The sequence below is a fragment of the Myotis yumanensis genome, unplaced genomic scaffold (genome assembly GCF_028538775.1).
Source record: "Myotis yumanensis isolate MYYU_CA2020_CCGP unplaced genomic scaffold, mMyoYum1.0.hap1 SCAF_9, whole genome shotgun sequence".
Classification (NCBI taxonomy): domain Eukaryota; kingdom Metazoa; phylum Chordata; class Mammalia; order Chiroptera; family Vespertilionidae; genus Myotis; species Myotis yumanensis.
In genome coordinates this window covers 23,591,123-23,614,520 of record NW_027223760.1, presented here as the reverse complement: position 1 = coordinate 23,614,520, position 23,398 = coordinate 23,591,123, and the positions used below count along the sequence as shown (strand labels likewise).

The 23,398-nt window shown below is 45.8% G+C and overlaps 1 protein-coding gene across 2 annotated transcripts; it reads right to left on the bottom strand.

The window, feature by feature from the left end:
• Positions 1–475: 475 nt before the first annotated feature.
• On the bottom strand, positions 476–23,398 carry CPA4 (carboxypeptidase A4). Of its 2 annotated transcripts, XM_070423897.1 has the most exons (11): positions 23,331–23,398; positions 17,782–17,863; positions 17,226–17,360; positions 16,038–16,136; positions 12,735–12,836; positions 11,375–11,479; positions 10,553–10,663; positions 8,624–8,714; positions 6,882–7,081; positions 5,502–5,586; positions 476–663 (listed from the first exon to the last, which is right to left on the bottom strand). In XM_070423897.1, the coding sequence occupies exons 1-11, from the start codon at positions 23,396–23,398 to the stop codon at positions 476–478; spliced, it is 1,266 nt and encodes a 421-aa protein (XP_070279998.1). The 2 variants fall into 2 exon arrangements, with proteins under 2 accessions (XP_070279998.1, XP_070279999.1); XM_070423898.1 differs by lacking the exon at positions 16,038–16,136.

Here is a 23,398-nt window from a genome sequence, read left to right as displayed (position 1 = left end):
AGAAAAATATGTTCAAGGAGTGAGAGAAATTAAAGGAAGTTCATTCGGTATCATCTTTGAGACCAATCGCATTGTTTCCCACAGCAGCTGCCTCGGGGCCCCCACCAGAGCAAGGTCACAAGCTTGGCTAGATTGAATGAGATTAGAGAACCATCTCAGACACCCTTTTGTTCTAAAAATGAGGTAGAGACATGCTACCAGTAAGGGGTGATCCTAAGAGTGACCCAAGGAAAGGTATACAAAGGGTTCAGAGAAACAACAGGACAAAATTATGGCAAGTGACAGAAGCCCTTCTCTCAGGTGTGCCACCATCATGTAGGACCTTCAGGGAGGGGCACTGGAGAGGGGCTGGCCTCTGTCCTCTCCAAAGCCAGAGGGCTCTGGCACATGTGAAGGAACAATCTCCCTTTAATATGGCTTCAGCATGCGTACCTACATGGGGGATATATAAGTGCAGACAGAGCGGGCTCCTCATCTAGTAGAGGTGATCTCGCACATGCTCCATGATGGTCTTCAGCCCCAGCCAGGTCTCCTCTGCAGTGGGAATGATCTGGTCGGCTGGCAGGAGGAAGCCATAGTGCCCAGTATCTCTTAACTCAAAAGTGAATGCATACTTGATGCCATTATCATACGCCCAGTCAACGCTGCTCCCACTAGCTTGATCTGCAGATCAGAAGAGAAAACACCTTTGAAGCGCAATTTCTTTCAGGGTTAAGTGAGAAGGGGCCAGGAGTTCTGCCTGCCTGTGGTTCTTTAGGGACCCAGAGTTCTTTCTGCAAACCATTAGGCCTAGGACACAGACATTGGCCTGATCCATATGTCTCAGGCTGTCTACACCATGAGGGTCTTCACTAGTCTCAAATGAAGAGATTTTAAATCCTCATCCCCCACTTGTCACTAATTCCATAGACTCCTGCAGGTCATGCAAAACCAATCTCTACCGAGACCGAGTATACTAGACAACCTCCAAGACAGCCACAATGATCCTTGTCCCCCAATAGTCACATCCTTATATCAGTGATGGCGAACCTATGACACACGTGTCAGAGGTGACACGCGAACTCATTTTTTTTGGTTGATTTTTCTTTGTTAAATGGCATTTAAATATATAAACACCAAAAATATAAATCTTTGTTTTACTATGGTTGCAAATATCAAAAAATTTTCTATATGTGACACGGCACCAGAGTTAAGTTAGGGTTTTTCAAAATGCTGACACGCCGAGCTCAAGAGGTTCGCCATCACTGGCTTATACAGTGCCCCCTACACTGATTAGGGCTTACCTGACCTGTGTAACTAACAAAAGACTACAGAAATGAAGGTGTGGGACCATCGAGGCTAGGCCATAAAAGCTACCGTGGCTTTCACCTCGCTCTCTCTTGGAACCACTTGCTCTGAGGAAAGCCAGCTGTCATGCTGTAAGGACACACAAGCTGCCCTAAAAAGAGGTTCATGTGGTGAAGAACTGAGGCCTCCCGATAATCAGGCACCTGAGGGAGCCACGGAGGAAGCAGACCCTCCAGCCCAGTCCAGCCATTAGATGACTGTAGCCTTGGAAGACATCTTGACCACAACCTCATGAGAGACCTCAAGCCAGACCCACCTAGTTACGCCACTCTTGAGCTCCTGACCCACAGAAACAGTTTTAAAAAATAAATGTGTCTTGCTCTAAGCTGCTAAGTTTGGGGATAACTTTTTACATAGCAAGAGGTATCTGATACCCAGGGAGAAAGCACGGCCCTTGGAACATCCCTCTGCCAAAAGCCAGAGACCCGTTTTCCTGCTTCTTCTCGAACTCCACCAGAGCGAAAATCGGGTAAGAGTGCAAAAGTGTAGACGGCATTGAATAAACTAAGTTTGGCAATAGCAGCGATCGCTTATTGCACACCCACCAGGAGCCAATCATTATACTGGAAAGTGTATGTTTATGATCTCATTCAACCTTTAAAACCCCAGTGAGAGTCGGTATTACTGTCCTTGTTTTTCAGATGTGGAAACCCAGGCTTAGAATGGGTAATGTATCCAGAGAAATACAGATGGAAAATGGCAAGGGTAGAATTTAAACCCAAGTCCATCTAGTGATCGAGCCTATGCTTTCTTCAACCTACTTCTAGTCCATGTGGTATGTTACATGTCAGGTAAATAAATACATGGGTCCTTTCGTTTTTCCATTGTTCCTGAGGGTTGTTTTCATGATGCCATTTGTGATTGTTCTAGAGATGCTGGTTCCACTGAGTACCTGCTCCCTGAGAGGATGGGGCATGCTCTCCTACACCCTCTGAAATCCTTGTGCGGTTTCCTCAGCCTTTCTCCATCCTGAGAAAATGCCGAATAAGAAGACAGGCCGTGGCCCCAGAGGTGTCTAGAGGTTACATACACAGCAAGCTCAACTATTTCAGAGCATTCAAAATTCAGGAAGGAGGCAAGAACGCCTCTGCTGAGCAAAGTGATCGAGTTCATGAACTTCACTTTATTTGGGTCCCTGTTCAAAGTCTATCTACTCTTTTTTTTTCCTTTAAACACAAATGGGATCATACTATTGACACTGTCCCGTACACTGTATTTCTTAACTAACATTTGAAGGTTATTTCCTATTAGCACATATAGGCCCACCTCATTCACTCCAGGACTGTTTCACTGATGAATGCACCGAATGTGCTTTTTCCCCAGCACTCGACTGATGGCCAGGTAGATGCTTAGCAGTCTTTTGTGGGTTACCAGTCTTCTGTGACGATGAACAATGCCATAATGGCCATCCTTAATAGCCACAATCTAATGAGCCAAACCAGCCCAGAGAACTTGTTTCTAAGCCCTTAGTAGATCAAAATCAGTAAGAGGAAAGTAAAGGGTTGCTGGAGGCAGTTGGCCTGAAAGCAGTGCAGTCTGACCAGAGGAAGGAGACACGAAAACTCTAAAAAGCAGACACAGAATTAAAGAGGCAAAACAGGCCGGGCTGTTTAACACAGGGATTAACTAGTCCAAAAGGGCACAGTAGGCCTTCAGGATATAACAATTGATATTCAGGAGGCCACTGAGCTTAGCCCTGGCTGATGTGGCTCTGTTGGTTTTAGCATCGTCCTATACACCAAAAGGTTTGATTCTGGGTTAGGGCGCATACACAGGTCGTGGCTTCAGTTTCCGGTTGGGGTGCATGTGGGAAGCAGTCAATCCATGTTACTCTATCTTTCTTTCCCTTCCTTCCTCTCTCTGAGATCAATTAAAAGAAGAAGAAGAAGAAGAAGAAGAAGAAGAAGAAGAAGAAGAAGAAGGAGAAGGAGAAGGAGAAGGAGAAGGAGAAGGAGAAGGAGAAGGAGAAGGAGAAGGAGAAGGAGAAGGAGAAGGAGAAGGAGAAGGAGAAGGAGAAGGAGAAGGAGAAGGAGAAGGAGAAGGAGAAGGAGAAGGAGAAGGAGAAGGAGAAGGAGAAGGAGAAGGAGAAGGAGAAGGAGAAGGAGAAGAAGAAGAAGAAGGAGGAGGAGGAGGAGGAGGAGGAGGAGGAGGAGGAGGAGGAGGAGGAGGAGAAGAAGAAGAAGAAGAAGAAAAAGAAAGGAGCTTAAATCTCTTCTACATGGTCTGTTTTAAAAGGCAAGAAAATGTGAATTCTGTTTTAGAAGGATTTTCATCGATTTTAGAATGATTTTCATCTAAAATGGTAAACCCAAGAAAAAGTCCAGCTCTCAAAGGGCAAACGTCAACCATTTGTATAGCATATTCCATAACCCACGGAGTTCAAGTGTTATTATACAAAAATTGATTACATTTGTGAAAAGCAAGGAGGGCAGACAAAGCCCATAATGAATACAGAAGATGGGCTCTTGAAAGAGGTAGGAAATAATATGTCTCCTGGACAACACTCAAAGGAGCCTTCCTCCTCTTCTGTTGGAGGCATCTGATGAGTATCTCGTGATTTTGGCCCAGCTAAGCTGGGGAGAAGAATGCATTTGATGTGAGAGGACAAAGCCATTCTTTAACCTGGTATTTGACCCAGAAGTCAGGATCCTGATGACCCACAAACAACTTTTGAAAGGTCCTCCTCAGAGAGTTCCTACCCAGTTTGTTTAGCTCTCTTTGGTCCAGGACTCAATTCTGACTAATTAATCAGGGGATGGAGAAACTCCCTGATGTGTTTATTCTCCGAGGAGTTCCCATTTAACAACACTAATAATAATAAAGCATGAATAATTAATGAATTGTTGCTGCAATTAGCAACACAAACACCAACATCATGCTAACTGCCTTATGTAGCACTGTGACTTATGAAACACAGATGAGGGCTGAGATCAGAGGACCTTGGAGGTGAGATGAAGAATCTTCCCATAGCTCTAGCTGGTTTGGCTCAGTGGATAGAGCGTCAACCTGCAGACTGAAGGGTTCTGGATTCGATTCAGTCAAGGGCACATGCCTGGGTTTCGGGCTCAATCCCTAATAAGGGGCTTGAAGGAGGCAGCCAATCAATAATTCTCTCTCATCATTGATGTTTCTCTCTCCCTCTTCCTTCCTCTCTGAAATCAATCAATCAATCAATAAATAAATAAGAATCTTCCTAGAAGAGGAAGACTGAAGGGAACAGCTAGTGGAAAATAAAGCAGGTAGAATGGGAGAGTGGGTTACAGTACGGAAGAGGAAACAAATCCAGTATCAACAAGTCCTCAGGGGCTCTGAGGGTGGATCAACTCTTGGAAACTACAGAGGAGGCATTAGCGGGAAAAAGAAGGACACTAACTTAAAAGGGGTCAGAGCTGAGCTCCCCACATTTGTATGTTTATTTCCCATTTATAGCTGGTGTCTTGGAGAATGATCATTTTCTTCAATTTTTTAATTTAGAAATCAGACTCACAAAACATAGGGACTGGAAGCAATAGAGGAATAGAGTGAATTGTTCAGATGAAACACTCCAGTGAGAAACCAAAACAAAGGTATTTCCTCAAAATGAGGTTGAGGTTGTAGGTGTGGAGCCTCAAGACCATCTTCAGATTTGGGGTCTTGGTGTGGTTTTTTTTCCTCTTTTTCTGGCTTGATGCTAACCACTGTTGGGAGGACAGCCTAACCCAGTTCCCACCCTGCCATGCTCCAATGTGTGTTCATTTCTGATAGCAAGGTGAAGGAGTCTCATCCACCTGACTACCACCACCGGAGTCTGCCCATTCAGATGTGGGTTTCCATTGAAAATGGAATGATAGGGAGGAAAAAAAGAAAATGGAATGATGGGCTTGATGAATTTTTGATAAACCATGTCAGGATCTGTAATGGAAGATAAGGAATGCAGATCACACCACCCCGGCAGGCAAGTCATCATGGGCACATGATAAATGGCATGAGATAGTAGGGATGATGTTGATGAAGATGACTGCCTGCAACAGCTATTACCACACAGGTTTGACATAACTTTAGTCTATTATAAACACAATCAGATTACAGTGGAGGAAGTCTAACTTGCTGCTCTTCTCCTGCTCCATCTCAAGTTTCCTCTCAAAGCCTGTTCTAAATAAAGAATAAATACTTACAAACAGTGGTAGCGGAAGAACCCACGCGGTACTGAGTCCCAGACAGGGAAGCCAGAGCTTTAGCCGCACGCCTTGCCACCTTGTCCTAGGAAGGGGAGTCAGCGGAATGAGAAAGAGTGGATCCCGCAGTCTGACATTCCTCAGCTGTTCTGCACGGTAATGGTCTGGAAGATTCTCAGTTGCTCCCCCAATTTTCCCTTCTGGTCTCCTCTTCTTTCCCAATCAACTCAAGATAAGGCTGATTACAAAATGAGGGGAATTCCATCTCCCATCACACCCCAGTTCTTTACTACTAGGTTGGGGGAGGGGGTAAAGAAGGAGGTGAAAAAAGATGCATATGCATTCTGAAAGCATGTGTATTATACCCTCCAGCTCTCCAAGGACCTGGAGGGCTGCTCACCAGCCCATTGGGAATCTAGTTACAGGCACCACCATCTTCACCTATCCTAAGGGAAGGGAATGTCAAGTTCATGAACATGAGGTGAGGCCAAGTATGTTCAAGAGAAAACCTTCTAAGAGTTGGGTATTCCAGATTGAAGGTAGCGGTGGGGCTGCCATGTATACACTGAGTGGCCAGATTATTATGGCCACCCCATCAGTACTTCATTGACACTTCCAAAAATACTGAATATTGAAAACTTCCTAAGCAAATATTCTCAAGGTTTTATTATTATTATTATTATTATTTGCATAACTAGTTCACTTCATTGTGCTGATGGGGTGGTCATAATAATATGGCCGGTCATAATAATATGGCCACTCAGTGTAGATGTGTTCTATGCAGAGTGCCTACTTGAGACCAGAATCTGCCCACACCAAGCCAGGAGCCCTGTGTCTGCTGGGAAGTTTCTGGGCCAGCCATGGCCTGGGCAGAGGGCATGTGGAAGCCGACCAGCACAGGGGGAGAGGCCTGCGGTCACTCTGCAGATGCCAGCCTAGGTCCATCCGTCCACCCTCCGTGCCTGTTCACATCCTAGGGTGAGTCACTGTCTGAGACACAGAGCACCCCTAACGCTGTGGCCTACACCCTACTTAAACTCCACCTTAACTGGAGTGAGGAGCACCGCCCCTTCGCCCAACACAATGCCACCCCAGCTCTTGGCAAGCAGTGGGTCTGCCATAAGTTTTGGTCAGAACAATAAGTGAGAAGGAAAGACACGGATCAGGTGTGGTTCTTGGAAGTCACAGCAAACACAGAAATAAGGGCACCATCTGCTTCCTATCCCCAGTAGGTCTGATGGGCAGGGAAAGAAGCCTGGGCCCTTAAAGAAAGAAGCCCAGGCTCCCAGACTTTCCCTCTAAAGCTGCAGAGCAACCACCTTGGCAGCAGCTGAAGGTAAAGCAGGCCTGGGGCTGGGCGGAAGGCAGCCCATTACTCACCAGCTCATCGGCATCCGGGGCCTCCTTGGCTGTGTACGCATACGGATACATCAGCAGCTGCGAGTAGCTGTGCAGGTCGATGAAGCATTTGAAATTCCCGTGCTTTTGAATGAAATCTACCACCGATTTCACCTCTACTTCTGAATTGGCATGGGGTCCATGGTACACTTCGGAGCAAGGATTGTCACTGGCTCCCCTTCCTGTTGGGGGCAGCCCAAGCAGAAACATTAACCCATAGGCCAAAAAGACAGAAACGAAGGATCCACCATCCAAAGGATGGACGGAAGGTATTGGCAATGGACAGGTCACTGTTAGATGCCCCTAGCCCGTGGTGTGTGTATACTGAGGTACAGGAGTGGAATGTCAGGGTGTTAGATCTGCCACAGCTGAGAAAGAAAACTGGCAGAGCTCCTTTAAAAGGGTAGTTGACCTTGTGTTGTATCATTAACAATTGTCATGAATAATTAATATCACACTTGACAATGAGATGTAATTAATAAGTATTCTAGATAATTAATATGAATACCAATTAATAATGAAAATGACTCCATTTATTCTGGTGTCAACTTGTTCTCTTGGTTCAGATCTTAATGGCAGAGCACTGCCAAAATAATCTATTATTGTGGCTAAAATCTCTTGATTATTTGTCAGGTGCTGGAAACACTGTCTTCAATATTACTTCACAATATAGTTCCCTGAGGTATCCGGTGTGTAAAACCACTCCAGCTGTGGGATATCTGACCTAATTTTTTATCAGCTCCTTTCCCAGTCACATTATTTCCCCCCCACTGGTTGGTGTGGTATTTCTAGGCAAGTAAAAGAACTATATTAAAAGAACAAAACATCTGTGGAAGAGTGGAAGAGAACTATTTGGATTTGGAATTGTAAGGTGAGTTTAGATCCTAATTCAACCATAAACTCTTAAGATCGGCCACTAGGTCGGAAGAATTGTAAATAAAATAATTTTGGGGAAAGTACGTGACACACAGTTGGCAAGACTGTGAGAGTGATTTTAAACAGTAGGAACTTCCAACCCAAAAGTCCTCATTCTTATTCTCTTTCCATCCCATATGCGTATATCTAAGGATAGACCACAAGATCTTGTCTGTTACAGAAACATACTTGCCCTGGTCAGTGTGGCTCAGCTGGTTGTAGCGTCATCCCGCACACCGAAAGGTGGCGGGTTCGATTCAGGTCAGGGCACATCCCAGGTTTCTGGTTCAATCCCTGGTCAGACCCATATGGGAGGCAACCGATCAATGTTTCTCTGTCTCTCTAAAATCAGTAATACTAATTTTTTAATAAAACAACATATCCTCAGGTGAGGATTAAAAAACAAAGCAAAACCCAAAATAGAAGTGCTGATTGCTCTTTTCTGAGTTGCCTCCAGGACCCCTCCACCCACCCAGTAACTCGCCCAGGACAAGCTGGGGCAGCCAGGGTATGAGGAAGAGGCATGGATGTGTATATCTCAGACTGTGATGGTTTTTAAAGATTAGTGTTCTCTCGGGAGGACAGGAATTGCTACGTTGTAGCCTTTCAAAATCACACACACACAAAATTTCTTTTTAAACACAACCAAAAAATGAGACATAGAGGGGAGGGCGTAAGGGATTTGCCCGTCTCTCAGTGAATCAGCAATGGAGCCAGCCTGGAACCCGGCCCCCGCTCTGCCAGCTTGGAGCCCTGTGGACCAGGCTACCCAGGGGTAGCAGGATTTGAACACCAGCTCCCCAACCTACCGGCAAAGCTAGCGTTCCAATTTCTATTTGGATCAACACCAATGCAGGGGCTCCCAGGGTGTAGGGACCGTGTCTTCCTCCAAAGTCGGTTCTGAAAAATCCACCAAGGAAGGAACAAACATCCAGAGATAAGCCAGAGCACAAGAAAGGTGAAGGTTTTCTTTGGGGACCACAGATGGAAATGGGCACCATGGAGGGGGCGAGCTGCTTACAGTTCTCTCTGGAGAATCATCAGGGCTCCTGTCCTCTCACCCCAAAAACAGGAGGCTGAGCCCTTCTGGTTCTGAGAGAAAGACTCCCCCAAAATGCCCTCGTGAGAATTTTATAATGCACGAACCAGACTGACAGCACCTGAACCCACTGAATAATTTTTGGCTGCGGTAAAAGTGGGACAAATGAACATTCTGCACCTGCATGGCCACTAATATGACAGGAAGTGCACAACTATTGCATTCTTGCCGAAAAACTTCATCTGAATCCAACCAAGCCTCTGGATCTGACTACCAGAAAACAGGGAATGCGGAAATAAGAGGACAAATTAAATGGCACACAAGAAGCCATCAGGCAGATTCAGAATGTGAAACATTCTACCGGACAATTTACTTGGTTTCTCTAAAAATTAATGATGTTTTTTAAAAGATAAGTATGTGTGTGTTGCAGGGGTGGGAAGGTGGGGAGTAGTGCTACTTGTTAAGAAATTAAAAAGTCTGCAGAGCCATAACAACCAAGTGCAGGTATAGGCCCTTGGCCAGTGTGGCTCAGTTGGCTGGGCATCATCCCATGCACCAAAAGGTTGCCAGTTCAATTCCCGATTCCTGCAGGGCTGCAGGCTCCATCCCCAGTAGGGGGCAGGAAGGTGAGGGGCAGGCAGCAGCAGACCGATGTTGTTCTCACTTTGATGTATCTCTCTCTCTCTCTCCCCCTCTCCCTCTCTCTCTAAAATTCAATTTTAAAAATATTTTTTTATAATGCAAGATCAGTCCTAGCTGGTTTGGCTCAGTGGATAGAGCGTCAGCCTACGCACTGAAGGGTCCCGGGTTCGGTTCCCGGTCAAGGGCACATGCCTGGTTTGTGGGCTCAAGCCCCAGTAGGGAGCATGCAGTAGGCAGCCGATCAATGATCCTCTCTCATCATTGATGTTTCTATCTCTCTTTCCTCTCCCTTCCTCTTTGAAATCAATAAAAAAAATATTTTTTTAAATGCAGGATCAAATCTCATTTAGATCCTAATTGCAACAAATTGGCTTAATTTCCATTACTTTTTTGTTGTTGTTGTTAATCCTCACCCAAGGATATTTTTTCATTGATTTTTAGGGAAAGCAGAAGAGAGAGGGAAAGACAGAGAGAAATATCGAGGTGAAAGAAACACATTGATTGGTTGCCTCCTGCATGAGCCCTGACAAGAGCCTGGGCCGCTGAGGAGTCTGCAACCGAGGTATGAGCCCTTGATCGGAATCGAACCGGGGACCTTTTGGTCCGCAGGCCGATGCTCTAGCCACTGAGCCAAACCGGCTAGGGCTCCATTACTTTTTAAAAGGTGATAGTGGCAGGTATGCTTTCTTTGTTTTAACTACATTAGCTAGAGACGTGTACTAAAGAAGTTTTAGGTGAAATAACCTGATGTCTAGGATTTGCTTTAAAATACATCAGGAAAAAAATGTGTGGGAGGGAAAGAAATGAAAAAGAGATTGGTAAGGAGTTGATAATTGTTCAAGATCTATGTAGGAAGTTCATTAGACTGTTCTCTCTAAGAAAAAAATATTCCCTGGTGAGTCTCAGCTCAGAGAATGACTAGAAAATGAGACGCCAAGGGAGCTTATCACATGCACATGGTGGAAGTTTTCTCCAAGGTCATACAACTATTTGGTGGCAAAGCAAGGAATTCAGCAAACAAGTCTTGACTCCAAGCAGCCCACTTGGTATTACTCACTTCAGTGTGCGTGTGTACATATCCATCAGGATTGGCCACAGGCAACAAGAAAATATCCATTTTCTTCAAGATGGAGGTGATGGCTGGATCCTTCCCGTAATCAGAGACAATCTAAGCAGGGATAATAAATGTGTCAGCGAGGCCCTCGGAGGCTGGATTGTTAGGTCTGAGCCTGTGTATCTTCCCCAGATGCCCATCCACCCTCCACAGCCTCCCTGTCACCATCGAAGACACGGCTCTCAGAGCACTTGAAAGCCTGCGGTAGCCTGGCTGCATGATGACACCACCAGCAGGGTCCTGGGCTGCCTGGTTTATCCTCTCTTTCCAGGGGGTGGGTCAGGGGAGCAGAGAGCCACACATCATGACAGTTATTAGGAATCTGAGCCCCCCCTGCTAGGGGTAGGGAAGATGGATCCTCCCCACCTACCCGCCCCCTCCTCTCAGTGCTGGCTCAAAGAGGGCTTCCCGGGGGGACATGGAGACAGCGTGAGGTCCCTGAGGGCCTGGGGGGCTGGCAAAGGGCTAAAGGCAAAGCTCATCTGAGTGTTGCTGCTGGCAAGGCCCTGCTCCCTTTCTGCAGGGCTGACCATGGGTCAGTGTTTCAGGGCCACCCCTGCAGCTCATTAGCTTGCCCTCTGCCACGAATGCACTCTTTAGCCACAGAGTCTTGACCAAGGGGCTCTGCCCTTTTGCTTCTCTGAAATGAAAAGGCCCCCCGGCCTCCTGTGCCTTCCCACCTTATCCCCTGGGCCCAGCTTCATGGGAGGCTGCAGGGGCACCCCGGGCCCACCAGAATTCTGGCCTAATACCAGGGGACATGACCTTCCTCGCAGTCCACATGGCCGTGGCCTGTGAGATCCACTCCCGGGAATGAATGCCTGCGTTCAGCCAAATGGCCGGCCGCTGACTGCCTTTTCCAGTGCTGAACTGTGGAAGGAAAAAGAGACCAGAAAATGACCCTCCTGACCCCGTTCTCAGCCCACCTCGCCTCTCTCCAGCTCGCTCCTAGTCACTGAATCAATTTAAGACAATTCAGAGACCAAATGTTCCTGAGGTCACCACTTATTTATCAGTTTATCAGTGACTGGGGAACTTAATTGGCTGGCTGGCTGGCGGGCCCAGCCGCAGCTCCAGGGTTGGAAGCAAATGGGGAAGGGAAACAATTGCTATTGTGAACTAATGCCGGTATGATTAGAGATAATATTGTGTCTCCTGAAAAACCTCAAATGGTATCCCAACAGAGAGAGACTAGAGTGCCTGAACCAGCCCGTTCTGGTTGATGCAATAAATGAATTCAGTTTTAAAAAAGAGGAAGAGGGGGTTCACTCTAGCTCTCTGTAAATGGCACTAAATGAATTCTGGGTCTTGCCTTTTCATGCCCTCTCCCCTACCTGACAGAGCTCAGTGCTAATGAAGCCAGGGTCTCCATCAGATGGGCAAATATTCTAAATTTGTGAAGGTTATTTTAGCAAACAGCTCGGCGGCAGGTCTCCTCCTCTGGTAATTTACCCATTGCTATAAGCTGGGTTCTTCGGAGCTGATATGTAGCTAGAGGTTGACAAATTCTTAGCATCCTCAGTAGTTCACATCTCCAAATTCTTTTTTATTCATTCGGCTGGATTATTTATGTAATTTATGTTACTGCCATAAATTATCTACCTCCTCTCCAAAATAGACCTGAATCTGTTGGAAATACCTAGAAATTAGGCTTTGTGTCAGCCAAGGATCAGAGGCTGGGCTTAAAATTACATCAGCCCTAAAATTAGCTTCCTAGATTGCTTTTCAAATAAGTACTCCTAGAAGCAGGATGGAATTTGTAGAACTATCCCAATTTGTCTTGCTATTTACAGAAGGTGGGACTGAAGGAAGAAGACTGTGTGTAGTGAGAGCTTTCTAGAATACTAACCTCCTCCAGCCCCACGCCCACACCACAACCTCCGCCCGCTCCAAGACATCCCCTTAATCTTGCAGTTTAGTCGAAACCTGGAATGAGAATTCGCAAGTAGGACTGCCTGTCTGACCAAATTTGAACCCTGATAGATGTCTTCCAACCTCACCCTCCTCCCTAAAGTCAAGGAGGTCCTAAAAAGCTGCCCCTGGCAGAGGCCTGATCGTTGGGTCCTGGACACAAGGAACCAGGAGCCCGTGTCTAGTTCAGCCCTTCAAAGAACATGGGCCTTACCTTCAGTACATACATTGGCCGGTCTTCAAACGAATGCCCAATCTTTACCCTGCTCGCCAAGTGAGGAAAGTCTCCAGCAATGCTGTCCATCTCCTGGTAAATCTGAAGCGTGAGAAAATGAACCGAGAGGCATTTTAAAAATTTGTTCAGCTCTGGGTAGGTATCTGTGAACTTTATGTTGATGATCCTAACGATCTCTTCCAGCCTCCTAACCATGGGGTTGACAATACAATTGGCATGGAATGCTTATTCTTTTTTTTTTTTTTTAATACAAAAAGGTTTTATTAAGTACAGTTTCATATTTAGAAGAACATTCAAAATTACAAATGTGATTGGGTCTTTAGGATACATAATTCTTAAAAAACACAAGTTATATACAGACATTAGAAATTTAGTCTCCAAAATATTCAATAAAGATGTCTGGGTGACACTTATAGAACTGACCTAGCATTTTTTTCTTCTCTTTGGCAGACAGTTTTGGATCCTTATCAATAGTTTTTAATAAACTCAATAGCTCATCCTTGGTTGTCTTCTGTGTATGGTCCGAATAATCACTTTGATCAATTCTCTCACAAAAAGTATATCCTGTGCCTGTATTTGGATCTCTTCCCTTCTGAATGGCCATGAGCTTAACACTGACAATTTTATGTAGAGTTCCAGGAATGCTTATTCTTAAAGAACTGCCTAAAGAGTCCTTTTCTACAATTTTCTAGAAAATAGTACATTTGTATCCATCCACAAAATTATAGTCCACTAAACTACTCCACTGCTCCAATATTGGACCATACTGGACTGGATCAACAGCGTGGCCCAGTTTAGCCCAGGTTCTTGAACTCTCCAAACTTTTTTGATCACTTTCTCCATTAGTGAAAAAAATATTAGCATGGCCCTAGCTGGTTTAGCTCAGTGAATAGAGCGTCGGCCCGCGAACTGAAAGGTCCTGGGTTCGAATCCGGTCAAGGGCACATGCTCGGTTTGCGAGCTCAATCCCCAGTGGGGGGCGTGCAGGAGGCAGCCAATCAATGATTCTCTCTCATCATGGATGTTTCTATCTCTCTCTCCCTCTCCCTTCCTCTCTGAAATCAATAAAAATATATTTAAGAAATATATATATTAGCATGCACTATACATATGTAGTAATATAAGGAGAAGTGGTAATAGTTTCTTCCTGCATTCCAGTGGACAGGCACTCAGTTTGGAGGTGATTCCTCTAAAGGCTTTAAGAGAACAAGTGAAGAGCTGTCGATTGTGGCTAGGAATGAGTTAAATAGAGTTCATCCACCTTAGTTGCTCAAACCTTTTGAGGGTAAAAAAAAAAAAAAGGAAATAAGCAAATTCATATTTAGACCTTAAAACTGGAAGAAGGACTTTACAGAGGAGGAAAATGGGCAATCAACACATAGAATAAAATCAAGCTTAAAGGACTTATCAAGAGTTGCATTCACCGTGGCAAACTGAAGCAAGAAACCATCCCTCAAATACATAGGCAAGCCAGATAAAATACAATGAAAATTATTCACAGCCAAGTTAAAAAGCCAGAAAAGGGGGAAACTGCAGGTGCCAGGAATGAAGAGGGAACAAGCTGACAGAATGGGGGGCAGAGGATGAAGCCCACACTTCTGCCTCAGCCGCTGAGGGTTTACAGCAAAGCAGGAGTGGGAGTAGAGGGCACAGGACGTGTGGGGCAAGGAGCTAGAACCTGAGAGCTGGGAATTGGCAACTGGGCCATGAAAAGGGCCTGGAAACTCTATCCACTGACCCTAGAAAGTGGAGCGAAAGCAGGATGCCTACCCTGAGCCACGAGAGGAAAGAGAGTCACCCAGGAAAAGTCAAACGGCCTCATGAGTCCAGACTGGAGGGGGAAAACTCACCTGAGAAACAAAAATAACAGCAACCCCAACACACACAAACGGCCTGAAACTAGAAACCCTGGCAGAAACAAACATGAAATCCCCACTAGAGAACTAAGACCTAAGTGGTTGTAGGAGATGTGCTCTTAAAAGCTGTTTTTAGAAGGAAAAAAAAAACAGAAACAACTGAATCTGATCAAGCCAGGAGGAGATGATGGTACACCAATCCACAGTAAAAGGCCTCTCAGGGAACAAGAGATATCTGTAAAACAGGTAACAATGGCACCTAACTCCAGGGAACAAAAACCAAAAGCCAGCGGATGAGGAAGTGAGGCTCCCGCAGCAGGCAAGCGGGCGATGATGTTCCCAGGGTCTTGGTGACATTTGCAACCGGTTAGCTCAGCGAGGGAGTGCCCGGTGTTGCTGGAGCTAACATCATGGGCTTAATCCCTGTTTGGACCTGAGCTCTGCTTTTGCTTGTGGCCCTGGTCTGAACTCCTAACTTAGTCCAGCTGTTGTGCAGATGTATGTCATTGGTCACAAGAAGGATCAAGGGGCGATGCAGTTGGAAGTGTACACAATAAACAAAGCTACTGATAATCCTGGGAAGGAAGTGCAAACAGTTGGTCAGCCTTGAAATAATCCCTCACTAGAAGAAAAACAACTCAAAGTATACGCCCCATGGCCAGCATGCCAGGAGCACCATCTTTGGATATAAAGAGCAGCGTGCATTGAGGTATAGGAAGGCAAATACCAATTTAAATTGGCGTGTGATCCGAAGCTAGTAGTTTCCAGATTAAGGAAGAAGACACTGAGGCACGTAAGAGAACTGTATTGTATGTGATGCAATTCCATTCTACTAGTTCCTCTTGATTCCTCGAGTTCCAATTAATCGTATTAAATTATTCGGCTCCAAGTTTTGCATGTGAAGGGTTGGCTTACCTTGAAAGTCAGTCATCTATATAAAGTGGTTTCTAACTAAACACAGCACCAAAATGCATTATGGAACAAATACATATTCTCAGCAGTCATGATAAATGAGTGGAAATACTTGGTTAACCTTGAAAGAATCACTTTATCTATTTGCCTAGAATAAGTAATATTTTAACATAGGTGAATAAAATACAAGGATTATGATGGGGTACAAGAAGATTAATTTACAAGCACTGGAAGTGATTGCCATTATTTCATTAAGGGGTTGCTTTCTTTAAGGGGTTGTTAAGAGAAGAAGGATGCATGTGGGAGAAAATGTAGTTTGTCTTTTCACTATGCCCTTAGGTGCTGGTGAGCGTTAAACAACCCAAGAATTAGAAAGGAATCCAAGTGCACACATTTTAGCCCCACAGTGAAGGGATGCTGTGCTGAGGATGAGTACCTCCTGGAAGTGAGAAAAGGGGTCACAAAACCCAGGAGAGCGATAACCTTGATCTTAACCCTGCTCTGAAACACTTACAGCTTCCAGGGAATGATAGGCCCCGTAGTTGAAGTTATTACTGCTCCGTTCTTGCTCTTGGTTGTATTGCATTTCTTCATCTTCTTTATCTAAAAGGGCCTAAAACAGAGATGGCAACACGGTGAAGTGGTCCGTTGGAGATGGAGATGCACGTTGTTTCTGCCATGTCGTGGTCCATGAGCCAGCCAAGATGGCGGCACCTTTGGCACACAGATCAAGCACCCCAAAAGCCAAGATGTAAAGGAGGTCGGATATCTTCCACGTATCTATAAAATCTTACTCCTTGGAGCCCGTTGTACATCACCCCATTCAAAACTCACTCACTCCCTGGAAGCAATATATATGCTATTTTGTTACTCGATACTATGAATTCTCTAGACATCAGCCCGCATCTGGTATCCAGTGCCTCTGAAATACACAGCTTGGGAAACCATTCAGAAACAAAGAAATTCTTATAACCACTCATACTTTGAAGGCTCCTGGCAGATGTCTATGACATGTGAGGATGATTAATAAGCTCACAGCTGCTCTCGCCATCAGGAAACTCCCGGGCCAAATCACCAATTAGTCCATAACCTACCTCGGTGAAGGGGAGAACACGAGCCAGACACCGTCCTGCTGTTTAAATACAGGTCGTGAGACGGGTGCCTGGCTAGGGTGGTGGTGTTCCCTCTGCTGGGGGCTGTTGGTGACATTCCCCCTTTCTCAAAGGATGCTTTTTATGACTGGTCTCCAACACCCGCCCTACTCTGTTCTTCCCTCCTGACTTCAAATAAGGAAAGGGAGAGAGACTTAATACTTGTGGACATTTCTGACATACCAGGCGCTGTTCGGCATTTTACATACACTTAATCACTTTTCTCAATAAATCCTACGAAGTAGTTATCACTATTAACATTTTACCAATGAAGAAATAGGCTCAAGAGGTTAAAAACTTGTCCAAAGTCACAAAAATAGTAGTTGGCAAAAATCAGGATTTGGATCCAGATCTGTCTGATTCCCCACCCTACCGTGCCCCTCCTACCACAACATGCGCCTCTAACAAGTCAGTGCTCTTTACTGCCATAAACCTCAATGTCTTCATCTGTAAAATGGAGAAAAATAAGACCAGAACTTGGAAATGTGCCTCAGGTCCACTCTGGCTGCTTTGTCTTGTGCAAGACAAGTCAGGAGCCTTGGTTTACCCACCTGCAGGTCTTCAATTGTCACTGAGTAATCTAAGCCTTGGGACTTGAGGAAGCATTCGACTGGTTGCAGACTGACAGCCGGGACCAGGACATCCACAGGATGACCCACGGAACAGGAAGATTTCCAGATGTTGAGCTGAAGATAACAGAGAGAAACCAGGTTAAAGGACAGTTCAGGTAAAAGGCATAATGAGTTAGCTCATTCTTCTAGAACAACTGCCAAAAGACAGGGTGATTCCTGAGGAGCTGGGTTCTGCCCAAGAAAGCAAACTTTGTCTATTTCACAACTGTATCTGGTCAGACCTGTCCAGCAGGCAATACCTGGCAGAGCCCAAGAAACAATAATAAGTCAATGGCAGATGGGAAGATGGAGCCCACGGCTGAGGCTTCCCACTTCCGAACACCGTTATGATGTACAGCACTTCGCCCCCTTCAACCCTCGCCATCTTGGAAATGCACATTGACCAGGACAGAGATGCCAGAAATGATGCCAGGGGTACAAGTCTTCTCCCACCAAAATTAGAAGATACCCAAGAGGATTAGGAAGAATCAGGTACCTTCAAGTTGTCTGATTTCACTAGCTCGTTTAGTTTGCTGATCTCGTCTCCATTTCTGACGTTAATCCTAAAAACTTGATCCCTGAAGAAAAAAAAGAGAGAGAGAAGCAAAAGATAATGGTGAGCTTTCAGCTGGCAAATAAGCCCCAGCCTCCTATCCCAGACATAATTGCGCCGAGTGAGAGGAAATGGTCTAGCCTTTGGTTATAATGTATAGCCATTAAAAACAAGACTACGTGGCTAATATGAAAAAGTGCTTATGGTATAACTTTAAGGGAAATATTAAGTGAAAGAGCAGGACACAGAATTGTATGTATGCCATGATCACAAGTATGGAAAAAGCAGATGCATTGGAAGAAAAACAGACAACGGAAATCTAGCAAATGCTGACAGTGCTTATGCTCGGGTCGTGGAATTATGGATGACTGACTTTTTCCCCCCTTGTATCTGTTTTCTGTAATGTGGTCATATTACTTTATAATGAAAAACATATATATTTTTGCAGAAAGGAATGTTCCCGAGTTACACGCAAAGCTAACTCAAGACATAAAGAAGCAGTTCTTCACTGTCAGGGGCGAAGACTGAAACTGGCCGGACGCACGAGGCAGTGTGCAGAGGATGTTTTGTTGAGTATGGTTTTGTGAACCAATGTCTCCCCAATAAATTCAATTTAAAAAAAATAAAATTTAATTCAATTCCTTTTTTTTTTTTTTTTTTTTTTTTAAGAAAGAAACTCTGGCCCAAGGTCCATGCTGGAAAGAGCCGGAAAAGAGAACAGACCTCCCGTCCCTGAAGGGTTAGCTACTTTCCTCTTAGCAAAAGCGGGGAGACTGGGTGCTCTTTTGATCTCGTCCAGCTCCAGAACCCTGTAAAAATTTGAATTAGATAAGGGCCAAGGTGCTGGGGCTGAACTTGGGATTCAATCCTCCTAAGGGGGCCCTGAGAGGGCCCAGAGGGAGCCGGCCGGTCATTTGCCCTGCACTTGTTTCATGGACACCATTTAGCATCCACGACAGCAGCAGGGGCAGAGGCCCCCCGAAGTCCTGTGTGTGGGTGGGAGAAGGACGAGCCTGAAAAGCTGCCTTTGTGCTCTCAGCCGGCTCAAGTAGCCAGGGGAGCCATTAGGCCGTTGCTAGGTGACGGGCCGAATGAATCTGCACTCAACGCTGTCACATGCGTCATCCCTTTGACACGAATGAATGCAGGAAGCGCTGGTGGAGAGAGCTGTGGGCTGAAGGACCTGTTGACAGAGAAAATGGTTCTGTCACAGGGAGCTAAACGTGCAGCCTCACGTGGCAGCTCGGCATCTCCTCATCAGAAAGCCAGCTCAATCCGGATGGGCTCTCAGGGTGTCACTTTGTTCTGTGAGGTTCTCCAGGACCTCTGGGAGGTCTAGTCCAGCCCAGGGAGGCATGGTCCATTGCAGGTGGCAGGTCTGGAGGAAATGCCAGTGCCAAAGGCCCACTTCCTCCCAACTCATCTGGTCTCCGCAGGGTCCTGGGAGATGGGCAGCTAATGGGGTCCCTGGGTGCTGCTGGGGCCAGAGAGGAGAAGCCCCACGGGCTGGGCAGCTCTCAGTGGGAACCCAGCAGGCTTGCTAGGCGTGGGCTTGCTGGGAGGATGAGGAGTCAAACCACCATTTCCCTGACACAGGCAGGCAGCCTCGCCAAAAGGGAAGGGTTTACAACAGAAGGGAAATCCTTCCTCCTGGCTGACTCCCAGGGCCCATCTGCCAAACCCCAGCTCTGTCACAACCCACCCACAACACTCCCGGAAAAGGACGTCTTAGAAGTGGTGTTCTAGAAAGTGCCTGTGCGCTGATACTGGCAAATCGGGCGTTTGTAAAGTACAGCACTGACAAGAGCAATCACAAAGCAAGGGGAGAGAAAAAGAACAGGAAGAGTGAAAGAGAGGAACATAGAAATAAGGAACTCTCAGAACTATCGAAATCATGTTCCACATTCACCCAGAGCATTTGTTTTACTTTTTCTAAAGTGGTTACTTCAGCACAGAACTTCCATACCCCTGGAAGTCCATGACAACGGGTCACAGCGAACCTCACTGGCACTGATGATTAAATTCGCAGCCCATGTCATCACGCCCGAAGCAGCCCAGCTACAGAGGTTAAAGACACAGCTGCAGTATTCAGAGGCAGCAGGGAAGATGTGGACAAAAAAAGGGGCTCTGCAATCTAACCAAACGTAACCTCAGAGTTACTCAGCAGGCAATCTGATCAGCAATTCCTAACTGGGCAAGTCCTGGTGGGTAGTCACGTCCCAGATCTCTATCAGGTTTACCTTCACCTTAAGCAAACCTTGTCCATTGTTCTCCTGCCTCCAGGTTAACACACCTTTGAATGTCTCTGCTTCAGACCCCTCAAGGGAGCACATAATCTTGTTAACTATCCTGTAATCCCTGCCTTCATGTAATCTTCCTTACCTTTCCTCCTTAATTCCAAATATATAAAAGAAACTGCAAAAACTGTCATTTTCTGGAGCAATTGAGAGCTTGCTTCCCGGCATGTCATCCGTTTGGTTCAAATAAACTCAGAACAACTTATATGAAAATTCTCTACAGGTTTGGACATTTTTTTACATCAACAAAGGGCTGGTAGGGCCCTTCCCCATCTATCTCTTCTCCACTTCTCCATCCTATACCTTCTTGGCTCCAGCCTCAATTAAATCCTAAATTCACCATGTACTGTACTTTGCCCTTCTATGCCTTTGCACATGCTGTTCCCTCTGCCTAGACCCTAGCCCCTTTCCTTAGTTACCTAGCAAGCTCCCACCCAGGCTTTAGGACAACTCCCATCACTCATGAGGTTTTCCTTACCTAGAGTGATTGGGGGGGAAAGCTTAACATTATTCCCATAAACATAAGTCCATCAAAACCTGGAACGTAAGTGGGCGCCAGGTGAAGGGCAGCCTTTTTCTTGTCCTCATTGTCCTCGTCTCTATTTGGAAAATGCCCTTCCCAGTGTGGGTGGCTGGACACAACCTATGTCCACCATCCGGAAATCCATTCGAAGACCTTAAGCTCATTCTAACTATGGAAGATTGGCCTGGGAAGGGAGATATGATGGGATATGCAGGTTCACCCCTCTACTCCACACAAGTATTCTTGCAGCTCTTGCTAACTCTGGTCCATTCCAATACCCAAGGCTGTCCCACTGTTGCCTACACAGTGGTTGGTGATCCCCTCTCACTCTTTCACCCTTGTCCCATGTTCTGGACAGTCAGTAGTCCCCTGGGTGCTGAGCTTCTGTCCCTCCCCAAGCGGCCTGGTCTTTGTACCTTTCTTAGCTGCATCCCCAGCCAGGCTTAGCCTCTACCATGAATACTGAGAGGCGGATGCCCAGAATTCTTAAATGCCTGCCAGCTACAGTTGATGCTGCAACTAGTTCTACAACTACTTCCTGTTCTCTGCCTGCTCCACATCTCTAGGCATCTTGGCCACCTTCCCATCCTTAAAATGACTGAAGACCAAAACAGAAGACACCAGCGGAGACAGACTAGGAAGTCGGTGAGTTGAGTAGAAAGAACAGAGCCTCGGGTGGAGGCTTTAAGGGGGCGGGGGACCATCACCTTCATCTCCTCAGCACTGTACCCTCTCCAAGCCAAACTGTGCTCTGGCTTCCTATCCACTTGAATGCTCAGAGGCCAGCTTTATCCTTGATCTAAATGTTCCCTTTCTGGGACATGTCTGTGGAAGGATTCCGCTACCTTTGCTGGGTTCTGTACTATGGGGTGAGACCACGTTTGGGGTGAGCTGGGCACTAATGATTAAAACCATCTGCAATGAGCCCAGGCACACTCTCTGTGCCCACTCCTGTGGTGAGGACTCCAGGGCCCAGCCCAGCTGTCTCAACCCAGTGCCCCTGTATTGTAAGAGAAGTCTGTATCCTGAGAAATAAAGGTTTTTCAGCCACCTGGATAGCTGCAGCAGGAGCCTAACAGCTCCAGGTGTCAGTCCGCTTGACAGCAAGTTAGTTATTACAGGGAACAGGAACTGGCCTGAGGAAAAGTCTTCCTACCTGGCCACCTGCTGGGCCTAACGGCTCGAAGCTATTTGGCAGTAGGGACCAGGTGTGAGCAGAAGTCAACACCATAAAAATTACTCAATTTCATGTAAGTACAGTGGTTTCCCTTTTTCCAGGGTTTTGCTTTTCCTGGTTTCAGTTACCCAAGAATGCCGTCTGAAATGATTAAATGAAAACCTTCAGAAATAAACAATTCATACATTTTCAATTACACGCCGTTCTGAGTACCTCACTTCATCTCTTCACATCATCTCACATCATCACAAGACGAAGGGCGAGTACAGCACAATAAAATCTTTTGAGAGGGAGAGACCACAGGCACATAACTTTTATTACAGCATATTGTTATAACTGTTCTATTGTTAGTTATTATCGTTAATCTCTTACTGTGCCTGATTTATAAATTAAACTGTGTCATAAATATGTGTGTATAAGAAAAAAAACATAGTCTATATAGGGTTTGGTACTGTCCGTGGTTTCGGGCATCCACTGGGGGTCTTGGAACGCATCCCCCACAAATAAGGGGGGCCTAATGTAATCACCACAGCAAACAACCCCAAAGTCCCTTTAGCCAGATAGCATAATAGAGTGAGCAGGTAGATATAGATAGATCAGTGAGATATAGGGTTCTATCTGATTACTTTGTGTTACAGCAAAGGGTATGGTTTTTGCATTCAGAGCTCCAGCTCCCCTGCTTACCAGCTAAGTGGCCTTGGGCGGGTTTCTTAATCTTCCTGAAGCTGAGTTTTTTCATGTTTAAATTAAGGAAAATAACACCCTTGCCTGTCAGAGTTGTTGTGTAATCCAAAAGATAAGGCGCGCTAAAGCTTTTTGCAAATGGCAAAGCATTTATGCAGTAATGAGTTATTAGAATCCAATCTTCCAGCAGGGTACCATGGCATCCTTTCATCTCTCCTACCTCCCAAATGTCCTCTCCTTTGCAAACCACAGAGCATTATGTGTGGAGCATGTGTGTACACAGTGTACAGGTGTATCCCTGGCGTGTCAATCTTCAGAGCTGTGGCTAGGCAAGACCTATCAAATCTCCATGTCCCAGCTGCTAACAAGAAAGCACCAGCTCTACTAAGCCTTCACTGTGAACAGAGAGGTGAAACCAAGACACCTAAGACCTAGGCTTTCCCTTAAGCAGGACGGAAATTAGAAACAATTTCTGGTAACTCTTGTTAATTCATAATATAGCAGTAAGATAGTAGGGGATGCCTGGAACTGACCGGACAAATAAGAACGAGGAAGAAAAATAGTTGGCAGGAGGCTAGGGAGCTAGGGAGGGCTGCAGAGACTACCTAGTCCTGATTTCACAGGTAACATTGAGCCTGAGAGACAAGTAACTTGTCCAGGATGGCATAGGGCAGAGCTGGGACTGGAGCCCAGAACTTTTTTCTCAATGCCAAACCGCCTGAAGTATCATCAGCCATTCATTTCCAAATTCATTTGCCTCCCGTATCTCTGAACTAACCAAGCAGTAACAATAAGTCCACAGGGAACTTACCCAAAAAACTTCCCTCGACCACAGATGCTGGGCCCGATAAGGGCCCCAAAGAACAGTATCCACTTCAT

Excerpts from the sequence above, each read along its gene's own strand:
- CPA4 (XM_070423897.1), bottom strand. The coding sequence starts at position 23,398 with ATGAAGTGGATACTGTTCTTTGGGGCCCTTATCGGGCCCAGCATCTGT. Across the intron at positions 11,480-12,734 it reads GGCCAATGTATGTACTGAAG|TTCAGCACTGGAAAAGGCAG; the intron begins GTAAGGCCCATG and ends TTCCTTCCACAG. Across the intron at positions 664-5,501 it reads TTCTTCCGCTACCACTGTTT|ATCAAGCTAGTGGGAGCAGC; the intron begins GTAAGTATTTAT and ends TCTGATCTGCAG.